The sequence below is a fragment of the Equus quagga genome, chromosome 9 (assembly GCF_021613505.1).
Source record: "Equus quagga isolate Etosha38 chromosome 9, UCLA_HA_Equagga_1.0, whole genome shotgun sequence".
Taxonomy (NCBI): domain Eukaryota; kingdom Metazoa; phylum Chordata; class Mammalia; order Perissodactyla; family Equidae; genus Equus; species Equus quagga.
In genome coordinates, this window is record NC_060275.1 from 60,643,172 (window position 1) to 60,656,173 (window position 13,002).

Here is a 13,002-nt window from a genome sequence, read left to right on the forward strand (position 1 = left end):
GGGGAGACAGGAAGAACACACTAAAAAAGCCCAGATCTGCCTTGAATGTGGTCCCTTCAATTTGCAGGAACATTACCATTATCATCAAAGGTCAAAGTCAGTTACTGGTAGAAAAATCAATAAAGTTGGGGGAGAGATAGAGGCCAAATAGATAAATTCATGACATGTCTTCTGTACTGCAGGAACTTGGTATTTCACACTCTTGGGAATAAAACTGGTTGTCAGTAAATTAGATCATTCATGTAGTTTCATGTGTTCCTGCTATGAATAGGTTTTAAAGAATTATATCACTGCAGGATAGGAAAAAAAGAGCAAGGAGAGACTTTAAAATTGCATCTGCCTATTAGTCTTTATCATCTATTTTGTTGGACTCTTAGAATTTGTTGTTTATGTGCTTGTTTTTAAAGAAGACAATCCACGAGCATGTTCCACCTCTCCATGGCAATTACTGCAGATGATCAAAAATCTCTATATGGGCAATCTGAGGCCATCAGTTACAATATGCTTATGGCATATACTGGAAAAGAGATTATAATTTTTTTTTTTTTTTTTTTAAAGATTTTATTTTTTCCTTTTTCTCCCCAAAGCCCCCCGGTACATAGTTGTATCTTCTTTGTTGTGGGTCCTTCTAGTTGTGGCATGTGGGACGCTGCCTCAGCGTGGTTCAATGAGCAGTGCCATGTCCGCGCCCAGGATTCGAACCAACGAAACACTGGGCCGCCTGCAGCGGAGCGCGCAAACTCAACCACTCGGCCACGGGGCCAGCCCCGAGATTATAATTTTTTAATATGAACATCATGGTCTGAACATATTACTCTTAATGTGATGTTTACTGTCTTGCCTGAAGGTTAGATTAAAAATCTTTGCTCACTTTTTCTCTCTCCCCCTGCACCAATAGCAGAGATGCAGTTTTTGAGTCCAATCTGTAACCCACTCCAGACTGGGGAAGGCGCCATGCACTGGTGAGCAGGGCATTACGCAGAGCCCTTCTCCTTTCAGGCCCATTGGTCGTCTACTACCAACTGGTTACATTTGCCATTTCTTAGCTGACAACAGATATATTTGCTCATTAGCACTTGATAGGTTGAATGTTGCTGAAGAGGACTGCTGACAATTCAGCACCATTCAAACTAATTCTGAAGGGGCCAGAAAGTGACATCTCTAGAGGCATTTTTCTTCACAGAATAATCTCCCTCAGGGAGAAAGGGGCTGAGAATGAACAAGGGAAGCCAGCCCAGGGGCCACACATAGGACTTGGGAGTTTCAATCTCAACTTCAGCTGGCTGTCTGGTCACATTAATCTAGAGGTCCTCAACTTTGAAAATTCAAATAAATTTAACTTTATGTGCATGCTATCTACAAAAACATGGGTTGCCATTCAAGGACTCAGTAGTATTTTGTATATTTTATGATCAAATTTTCACATATATTTATAAGAGCTGCTAATTTCAAATTACTGTGAAATTTATTATTTCAGATCGGTTATGACCCTAACTCTAGAATGTTCTGAAAGCCACTAGTATGGATGTAAAGAACTAATGATGCATTCCTCTAAAGGCATTGATTAGTTCAGTTTGGAGGCAGCCACGACTGGACATAGGGGTCCTGGACACATATCCTTGTTCTGTCCCAGATGGGACAGCTTGAGCCAGGCACCTGCTTCCTGAAGACCTGAACAACTCCTGTGCAAGAGCCCGCTTTTTGCCAAGTTCACGCTGGCACTCCCTGTGCGATGTTTCTTATGACTAGCAAATGACCTTGGAAGGAGACATTACTAACTTCATTTCAGAGAAGGAAACATACTTGGAGGTCAACCAGGTGTAGAGTCCGTAAGTGATGACCTGAGACTGGGGACTCTACGCATGGTGCCACCCAGGTTCTCACTGAGGCTGTGGGGATGAGGAGGATAAGGCTCCGTTTCAGCCACACTGTCCAACACCACCAGTAACGAATAGCCAAATGAAGCTATTTAAATCAATATTAAAACTTAAAATTCAGTTCATTTGCAGTAGATACATTTTGAGTATTAGTAGCCACATGTGAATAAGGGCTTCCATATTGGGTAGTGTAGATAGAGAAAATTTCCACCATTGCAGAAAGTTCTACTGGTAGTCCTGCTCAAATGTTGGCATCTGGTCTCTGGGTACAACCACCTCTTTTCCCATCCTGTGACTCATGAACTGAACCTGGCCTCTATCCTTTAGCTCCTTCTCTCTCCTCGTGGCCCTTTGAACACCTCTGGCCTCCCTGCCTCCAAGCCTAGAATTTCCAACCATGGCTCTCTTGGCATCCTTGATTCCCTTGCTCCTTGACTTTCTGTTAGGCATCTCTCTGCCAATCCCTAACCATTGGCAGGTCACATCCTTTTGATATCCCTGTTCCTGCTTCTGGGATATAATGCATCACTGGTAACAATGCTAAAATAATAAAATGGAGAGAATGTACACTTTTCAGCCCTAACTGGGTCCTCTCTGCCTCTTAGCACTTCTTCAGTTCACCTTGCACTGATTCACTAACTCGTCCCTGAAAACCTCAGATCTCTCATGATCCTCATTCTCCACAGATGACCTACCTCATAGTCGGTGGGTAAGACAATACAAAAAACATGCCATGAACTTCCCCAAGATGTTTCTCCAGCTTCCCTTTGATTTTCTTTAATCAAAGTGATCCACCAACTGCTTTCCAGCCAGGAGTACTAATTTCCTGCTTTCAGATCTTTGCTTGTGATGTCTCTGTCATTTAGAAGTTCTCCTCCCAATCTCACCTCTTCCACAAAGCTGTTTTTGGATCATCTCATCTGAAAGTAACCTCTTTCTTGCCCAAGTTTTCTTCGCATTTTCTCTGTACTTCTTGCAGCAGTTTTTAATTGGTGTTGCATGTACTAATGTACAGGTCACCTCACATCCTCCCCACTAAACCACAACCAGTGTGAGAGGGGGTGCTTGATGGATTCAGCTTGCATCCCCAGCAGCAACTAGCACAGGTCTTTATATAGAGAGTATTCAGTATCTATTAATTGAATGAATATCTATCTATATATATATATATTTTTGCAAATGTCATATTAATTCCTAAGGTAGATTTAATCCAATAATTAATTAATGAACACATTTCTTCTAATGATTTCAACATGAAGTTCTAACTAAACAATTAAATTACCAGAAGTTCTGACGGGAAAACAAGAGTGTATGTGTTAATGACTAGAACTGCAATAAATGGTGCTACAGCAGTGTGTGATATCTTTCTGAGGGAGGTTGAAGCAGGTGCAAAATGCTAGAGAATGGGTAAAAAACCAAAGAAAGACAGCAAAGCTGAAATAAACTTACCTTGAGTAGCAATATAATGATTGGGTCGATGATAACCCTAAAAATAAATGAGAAAGAATATTGGACAAACTTAAAATCAATAAGCAGCAGAGAAGTCACATGCTAAGTTTGCCAAAATGAATGCACATACAAATAGCAACAGCCCCACCATCCGAAAGTTAAACCACCACACCTAGTGCCACTGAGTTCCCCTTGACAAGCGAAGGTGCAGCAATATGAGAGTTCTGACGCTTGCACGGGGGTGTGAGTGACGTGACCATACACTGGCTATGAGATGATGGATGAGCAATAAACACTAACGACTTATGGATTCTTTGAAATAACATAACCACAACTCTGATTAGAGTGCAAACAGACCGGGAATATGCAACAGAATTTCATTTGTGTTTGAGATGTTGTTGGCAATGTGCCAAAGCTTTAAGACCTATTCGGTTATATCAGTATAGACAGTTATGTCAATAATACTACTAACTATCATTCTTAAACCCTGCTAATACCATGCCATGATGCTATAGCCTGGGCCAGGAATTTAAAAAGGCAGAAATTTTGCAAGACCCCTTATTATGACCCTATAAGAGGAGGGAAAGATGATAATTGAGACCAAAGAACGAAAGGAGAAAAGAACATTGTAGATCAATATCTGCGAAAGAGAAAGCCAATTTAGAGAACACTACACACAGTAACATATATCACCAAGGACCTCAATACTTTCCAGTTCTATACCCTGAGATTACCCAAAATACTGTGTCCAAAGCCAGCTGGAACACAGAATAAAGAAACTTGAAGAGGAAATACAGATTTCTCAGACAACTTAACCGCATACCTGTTAGATTTTGCTCTTAAAGCAAGCTGACAATAATGAACAACCAAGGAAACACATCCTTTTTTTTTTTCTTGAGGAGGACTGTTGCTGAGCTAACATCTGTGTCCAACTGCCTCTGCTTGGTATGTGGGACACCTGCCACAGCATGGCTTGATGAGCAGTGTGTAGGTCCGCATCTGGGATTTGAACCCGCAAATCCCAAGCTGCTGAAGTGGAGCACATGAACTTAACTACCACGCCACTGGGCTGGCCCCGAAACACATTCTTTTATACAACTGACCTGCTGTAGGTCTCAAATATAGAATCATGACATGTACTAAAGAAGATTATTTAGATGATTCCTCATTTCTTGCTAGCTGATAAGCTCCACAAGGCAAGACCCTGGTCCAACTTATTCGCTGTATATGTCAGTCCTAGCAAGGTGCTAGGAGATAGGAGGAACTCATTTGTTAAACTGAAACAGTCCACACAGTCCGTGAATTACCTACGTCAATGACAATGGTCATTTCCCAGTCCTCATCTAGTTGACCTATGAGCAGCAGGAACACAGTTAATCCTCTTGAAATACCTTCTCCGTTGGCCTCCAGGATACACCCTTTCCTCGTTTTCTTCCTCCCTCCCTGGCTCCTCCTCCTCTTTCATTTGTTCATTCTTCCCTTTCATCTTGATGGTGACGTTGGAATGCTCAGTTCTTGGACTCTTTCCTCTATCCATACTCACTCCCTTGCTGATCTCATCCAGTCTCCTGACCTTCCATACCACCATCTGTGTAACGATGAGTCTTGCATTCTAACTTCCAGCCTGGGCCTTTCTCCTGAAATCCTGATGTGTTATCAATCGCCTCCTCAACACCTCCACTTAGATGTATAATATATATTCAAAGCTTAACACATCTAAAACTAAATTCCTCATTTCCTCCCTATTTCCCACCAGAATCTGCTCCACCCTCACTCCTTCTCAGATAATGGTAACTCCATCTCTTGAAAACATCCTTGACCCCTCTCTTCCTCCTACACCCCTTAGCCAATCCGTCAGCAAATTCATCCGCTCTGCCTTCAACAAAGATCCAGGATCCTACAAATTCTCTCGTTCCAGTGCACCACCTGGGCCAAGCCACCATCATCTCTCCGATTGCTTCCATAGCCGTCTAGCAGGTCTCCTTGCTTCTACTCGTACCTACCTACAGTTATTCTCCTCTCAGCTTCCAGATCACGTCACTCGTCTGCTCAAAGCCCTCTAATGACTGCCCATCTCACAGCAAAGGCTAAAGTCCTTACGATTGTTCACACTGCCTGGCCCCACAACCTCTCTCGCTTCATCACCTATGACTCTACCCCCTTCACACCACTCCACCAAAACTCACCTGCTTGTTTTGCTTCAAATGCACCAGGCATGCTCCTTAGTCAGGCCTTTCGTGAGCTATTTCTCAGCCTATAATGCTCATTCCCCAGATATCTACATGGCTCAATCCTTCATCTTCTTTGTTCAAATGTCAGCTTCTCAGTGGAGCTGAGTTTAGCCACTCTATTCAAAATTGCAATCCACCTCTAAGCCTGGTGCTCCTATTCCCCCTTTATGGCTTTTATTTTCTCCATTGTACATATTACCTTCTAATACCATATAGAATTAACTGGCTTATTTCATTTATTATCTATTTCTCCCGATTAGAACCTCAGCTCCACTAGGTCAGAGGGTGGTTTTCTGATTTTAGTCTGAATTATTCACAGTTACAACTCCAGTACCTAGAACAGTACCTGACCTATGACAGGTGCTCAGTAAGATCTTACTGACGGTGAATAAAGGGGCCCTGAATATTGACTCTTTTCTCTGTTAAAATTGAAACCGATTAATCTGATATTTTCATTACTTTTGTGTTTCCTTCCTCTGTATCTCTACGCGCTCATTCTTTAAAGCTTAGTTCAAATGACCTCCTCTACAATGCCTACTCTGATCACATTTACTCCTTCAGGCAGTGATTCATCAAACACTTATTACGTGCTTACAATATTTCAGGCACGTACAGGTACAGGGGATACGAGGATGAGTAGGGCACTGTCCCCATGCTCGAGGACCCAGGAGGGGTTGTAGGAGCTGGGACTGGGGCATGAATATCTCCCAAGAGAAGGAGTGTCATAGAGAAGATGTTTCTTACTTCAGCTTCTAAATTGGGAGGCCTTGGGGAGACGGTGACAAGTCTTGGACACCTCTGAGTACTCCATTCCTGTAAGGTACTCATTAAACATTTGCTGAATAAAGGAATAAATGCAATGTAACTTAGGAAGAAATTCTGCTTAAATAAAAAAAAATCTAACTTGGGTTGGGTTGTTGTTGGTCATTTTCAAATGTAGGGGTCTTTGTTTGAAGAACAAGATATAAACTGTTCTTCAAATAATCATCCCCCAGGCCCCACTCTCAAATCTATAAATAAAAATGCCACATCTTTCCAATTAGCACTAAAAATAACATTCTTATAGTTATTTTTAGATAACTTTCAGAGATTGTGTTGCTAGTACTTTTAGTAGCATCTGAGTAATACTCAACCAAGACAATAAAAGAATCCACATACATGGATAAAGCCCGTCCACGGAAGTATTGATGGACTAAGAAACAGCGTGAGGTCCAAGCACAGTCTGCCTCGGGAACTACAAAGGAGCTGAAACCTGCTTAATGTAAACTTGGGGCTTGGAGGTAACAGCAACTTTCCCTTGATTTTCAGTCTGCTTTTGATTTCGTTCATTCTTTCAACTGAAAACATGCTGTCTCCTAAAGAATTTATTCTAATGTAAGGCATTAAGTTAACATGATGCAGAATGAACAAAGAAGCAGACTTCAATAATTAAAGAGTCTACATATTTAATGACATGTCTTGCGTGCATCAGAAGTCCTGGTTAACAGCTGCAGAGTACTTTGAAGGCAACTTAAAAGTGCAGTGATGACAAGAGATTGCAAATCATCGAATTAGGAATTAGAGTGTTTTGTCCTATTAATATGCAAACATTTTTTTAAGTGCCAAATAATCTAAGTTATTGACAAAAAATGGAAATAACATCTTCTTAGTCCACATAAGAACGGGGCAGCAAAGAAGACACAGAATGTTACAGAGGAGTTCACCAGCCCATAGGCTGACATATCTTCACTGTAAAGTTCTGTGGTGTATGGGGCAACATTAATGTGTGTTTGCTTCTGGAGTTGGACCAACGTGTGTCCACCAATCTCATAGTGGACACACGATGTGGTATGTGTCAGAATGGTTGGGTTTGCTGACAGTTTCAAAATACATACATCGATATAATTTCCATTGATATAGTCTGAGTTGGTGTCTCCTTCTATCGTTTGCAGCCTCACCCGGGAATGATCATCTGCAAAGAAAAAGGAAAAGAAAACAACAATTAGCAAAAGCAATCCGTTGGGCTGCTCAGAGCTCCCGGATGTAAGCACACTGCAAGAGATAGATCATCCACATCCACGCTGCTTCAAAGATAAACCAAGAACTAAATACTACAGACCTTCTACACTTCCTATTTTGCTATTAAGACTGGGAGGAATTTATGATTCTTTGCATTTTACAGTAAATCTCATTAACTTATTCTTTGATCATTTACAGACGTCAAGTGTTGGCAGAGGTCTGAAATTCCTACGTAGAATTCTGTGAATCACAAGAGAATCATTTCTTGGGTTGGAAGTTTAGCAACTTCACTAAATCAGCATGCAAGCCCTGAGACTTTGAAGGTTGCCCATGACAGCCCCCCTGACAAATGATGGTTCTAGAGCATGGCTCAGCGTCCTGGGAGGTGCAGACGCAGTTCTAACCTCAGTCATGGTCCCTGAGTTCTCTAAGCACTCCTTCTGCACCAGAGGGCTCTGGCGGGTAGAGCAAGGCTGTCCCCTACCAGCCATGTGGCTACAGGCCACTCAATAATGCCACCAAGCCTCACCAAACTGGGTTGTTTTAAGGTTTCACTGAGAACACAAATTGCCAAGCATGTCTGATACACAGCAAGTGCTGCAGAGGGGTTGTGACTGTGGTGTGACTTCATTATACTTCAATTTTTTTCTGAATGAAAAATTTTCTCCGCAAATACTATTGAGACTTCTCAATTATTTCCTTGGAAATCTGTATTTCAAAAAGGAAAGTGCTAAAAGCCCTATAAAGGCAGGGTTCTCCCTGTTTTGCTCACTGCTTACTCCTGACCCCTAGATTAGTATCTGGAACATAGCAGATTTGCCCCAAAATATTATTTAAATCAGTAAAAAGTGAAACTTTTGTTTTTTAAAAAAATACTTCCTTTAAAAAATTATTTTCCTAAATGAATATTCTTTTTAGCAGAAGAACCCTCCTTTCAATTAAAGCTTACACACAAACCCAATATTTGGGACAGATAAGAGGAGCCACTCTGAAAGGGAGGCACTCGAGGTTTCTGAGCGGTGGCCTGGGGAGAACACTTGCAACACTCCAACGGCGCTGGCGCAGTGGGCGGCCCTGCCACCAGCCTGCTACCTCTGTCCACGCTTCATTTGGGATGATGGGGGTGAAAGGATGTCCTCAGTTTGAGCCAAGTGCCAGCAGACCTGCAGATGACAGGCCATTTTGTCTGCAATCACTGGAGGAAGCTGATTTGGACCTGTTCCTTGGCTTGACGTGCTAATGGGTGAGTCAGCATTTCTATTGGTCCCTCACATTCAGCCTCCTGTGGGAGGAATGTTGAGTCTGTTTTCAGCAGTGCAGGCAGGAGGAAATCTGCGTACCTTCACTGGTGGGACTTTACACTTCTGTCACGACAGTCACATTATTTCACGTCAGGGCCTTACAAGTAGTCGGGGCTCTATCAGTTTACCTGGAATGTGGTCACACATTGGGCCAGACAAGAGAAAAACTTGGAGGAAGCCCTGTCTTTCTGTTCTGCTCAGAAGAGAAGACGGGTAGTGGCACGCATGGGAGCTCCAACGTCAGGTGTGAGGTGATTTGGGGCAACTTACTTTATCTTTCTGTGCTTTAGCTTCCTTATCTGTACACTGGGGATTAGCAGTGCCTACCTCATGGAATTATTGTGAGCATGACTATAAGACACAGAAAGAGATTAGAAAAAAGCCTAGGCTAGAGAAAGTGATGGATAACATCAGTTGTTGTTATCAAGTGCTGTGCAATAAAGCCCCACAATTTTCTTCTATCTTTATAGTTGATGCCCAAAGAGACAACAGCAACCCAGAAATGGACCCATATGCAGTCAAAATTTTTCCTCATGGTGACCTGCTTTAAGAACTAGTTTCCTAGAATATATTTTGCTTAAAACCTGAGGCTCCCTCTCCATATTTTGCCAGGCTGTGGGGGAGGTGAGTGGTCGGGGCGCAGGGCACGCGTGGATTGTGGCGGCTTTTGTATTGTTAGGAGACCCAGCACATACACAGTTATTTCAGAATGGAGCTACAGGCAATTTCCCTGGTGAAGCCATTTGAGCTTTGAGAATGAGAGATGCTACAAGAGAGCTGATCACGGCTCTTCCACAGCACCAGGCTGTCCGTCAGCTCCTCTGAAGGGAGGGTAGGTTTACCTTCCTGTGCTCCGTGACTCTCCCGGGCAAGTCTTAAACAGGCAGGCGCTGCCTTAGAGTCTCCCAGTCTTGGAAGCAGGGCTGTCTTAGATCTACTGGACCCCCTTGTCAGAATCCTCCCTCTTTCCTACTTTATTTCTCTTAGGACCTCAGGATGATGCCGCCCATTCCCCAGGATTTACCAGCCTTGGGCTTCGCTAATTGTTCTGGAATGTTCTTGTTAGTGACTTCAATCTCTCATAAGACTGCACTCTCATCTCACACAAACTGCTTTTGAAACAGTTCCCCATTACCCCCTTACTATTCAGCCGGTTACCCACCCCTCAATTTTTTTAACTTTGCTGCTACTTCTCCAAATTTCATTGCTTTGCTCACTTAATGAAATTGACAAGACAAATGTACAGCATATTTCCTAAGAAGACTAAGCTTGTTTTTATTTCTCTTTATATAGATGGTAGTATCTTTTTGTTTATTTTAAAGTTGATTCTACCAGATTATAACCTCTTGTGGTCAGAGAGCACACGGTGTCCATTCTGAATATCCCTGAGAGCACCTTTCCCCAAGGCCACAGTGCCCACCCAGGGGGCTCCACTCCCAGCGCAGCCTGCACTGCCATACACAGTGGTCCTGCCTAACACACCCCAGACAAGCACAAAGATTTAACTCTTCATCACACTAACGAATATGGTGACTCGACAGCCACTATCTCAGTGGAAGAAGCAGCAAGCTGTGATCAAGCGAGGCTCACTGGGGCTTTCCAGGGTGCCGGTAATGGTCCTGTTGTAGACCTGGTTTGTGTTTTTTGGGGTTTTTTTACAGGGAAAGATTCACCCTGAGCTAACGCCTGTTGCCAATCTTCCTCTTCTTTTTTTCCTCCCCAAAGCCCCAGTAGGTAGTTGTATATCCTCACTGTAAGTTGTTCTAGTTCTTCTACGTGAGCCACTGCCACAGGATGGCAAGTGACAGATGGGTGGTGTGGTTCCACAACTGGGAAGCAAACCCAGGCAACCAAAGTGGTGAGAGAATCACGCTTTAACCACTAGGCCATCAGGGCTGGCTTGGTGAATGGTTTTATGAGTGTTTGCTTTACAACAATCTATTAAATTGTATATGAATGTTTTATACCCAGGCCAGCGGCATAGTGGTTAAGTTCACGTGCTCTGCTTTGGCAGCCTGGGGTTCGTAGGTTTGGATCCTGGGTGTGGACCTACACACTGCTCATCAAGCCATCCTGTGGAGGCATCCCATGTACAAAATAGAGGAAGACTGGCATGAATGTTAGCTCAGAGACAATCTTCCTCAAGTAAGAAAGGGGAGGATTGGCAGCAGATGTTAGCTCAGGGCCAATCTTCCTCACTAAAAAAAAAAAAGAAGAAGAAGAAGAAGAAGAAGAAGAAGAGACCACCTTGAGAACATTATGCTAAGTGAAATAAGCCAGACACAAAAGGGCAAATACTGTATGGTCCCCACTTATATGAAGTACCTAAAGAGGTCAAATTCATAGAAACAGCAAGTAGAATGGTCGTTGTCAGGGGCTGGGGGAGGGGCAATGGGGAGTTAGTGTCTAATGGGTGCAGTTTCAGTTTGGGAAGACAGAAGTTCCGGAGATGGATGGTGGTGACGGTTGCACAACAATGTGAATGAACTTCATCCCACTCAACTGTACACTTAAAAATGGTTAAGATGGTAAGTTTTGTCTTATGCATATTTTACCACACTTAAAAAAAATGAGTCCTATTTCTCCCTTTGTGCCTCATAGAACACCTCCTCACGCTGCACTCTGACCCTGGACGTGGTAGGAAACAGCGCCTGCAGAGGGGGAGGACATCTCGTGCACTTGCAGTCTCATAGCCCTTGGGACTCCTCTGCTGGTGGACTCTCCTGAGAGGGGCTGCTCCCCTCCCCCCGGTGGAATAAAGGCAGTGGTGGCAGTGACTCTATGGCTGGATCCTAGAGGACAACGGTCATACATTATTAATATGTTCTCAGTGGAAATGGTTAAGAGTTATGGAAGTGAGTTTTACGAGGTGTTCTTTCTTTCAGTGATAAAGTAAGTGTGAGCAGTGACAAGTGAATGTATCTTAAGGCAGGGAGACAGACATTTTAGCAGTCAGAGTGGGCTGAATCTCGAGGAGGGAGTCCCGCTGTGGAGGAGAACACAGGAACATGAGTTTTGTCCATGGAGAGGAAGCTGGTCATCGCATGGCTGCACTTCTTGACTGTAATGGGTCAGCATTTATCACGTTAATCCTCTGCCTTCTGGCAGGTGCATGTGAAAACCAGCCTTCCTAATCAGCAATAAAATAAATAGGAAAGCATCAGTGTCACCCACATGGAGTCAGGGAAAGAAAAAGCACAAGCAGTAGGATGATGTGTTCCTACAGCCGGGCGTGCTTTCTCTGCCCGCTGCTCAGAGCTCTGAGACGCCTCCTGACAGAAACTGGGCTTCTCAGGTGTCCTCTTTTAAAGCAAGCTCTCAGCTGGCTGTAAGAACAATAAATATAGATGGTGGGGGTCAAATAAATCAGTACATAAAGGCTATTCACCATATTGTCCTGAAATCTCATTCATCTTGAATCACATACCAATTAAGAAGACTAACATATATCAACTACTCGTTTTAGGAAAACTTAATTTCAAGCCTAGAGGACATTTCCGGCATGTGGCATATATGGCAGTTACTCAGGCAAAAGTACCATAGAAATGCCAACAGTCCACTGGCTGAGCCCTGTCCTGCCAGTCTGCTTTGTAGGCCAACCAGCTGGGAAAGGGCCTTTCTCTGTGCCAGGAGCTCCCATTTGGGTTGAAAGGAGGAGGAAGCTTGGAGAACTCAACTGCTCAAGTATAAAAGTTTGGAAAATTCAGCAGAATGTGTAGTTAACCATAGGTCAACTATTGACCATGAAAGCCAAGGGGTGAAGTCTATAAGGACTTGGCATTTCTGGGAGACACAGACTGATGAGGCTGAAAAGACCTGAGCTCTAGAGTTACAAATTACCATCCTGTTTCTCAGTGTGGGTGTTTTTTTCTTGGTTATTCCAAAGCCATTTCACGTTGATACTGCATAGTAAATGAAAATATCAGGGCTTTGGTGTCCTGGAGACCATGATTTGAATGCTGGCTCTACTACTCCCACGAATTGTGAACCTAGACAAACTCTGAATCTTGCTGAGTTTCATCTGTAAAAAGGGGGTGGTAACGGGCAGCTTTACAGGCAGCGTTGGGAAGACCAAGTGAGGTACTTGTCAAATGCCTGGAACATAGGACAGTTAGTTCCCATTGAAAAGAGATGACCCTCTTATGT

At 43.3% G+C, this 13,002-nt stretch overlaps 1 protein-coding gene across 8 annotated transcripts in view; it reads right to left on the reverse strand.

Moving 5' to 3' along the window:
- PTPRM (protein tyrosine phosphatase receptor type M) overlaps positions 1-13,002 on the reverse strand; it is a 773,187-nt gene that overhangs the window by 72,423 nt on the left and 687,762 nt on the right. For all 8 annotated transcript variants that reach the window (XM_046671284.1, XM_046671289.1, XM_046671288.1 and 5 more), the window contains 2 exons: positions 7,432-7,508; positions 3,327-3,363 (listed from right to left, as the gene is read on the reverse strand). In XM_046671284.1, the coding sequence (XP_046527240.1) occupies positions 3,327-3,363; positions 7,432-7,508 (114 nt within the window). The remainder of the gene's footprint in view (positions 1-3,326; positions 3,364-7,431; positions 7,509-13,002) is intronic.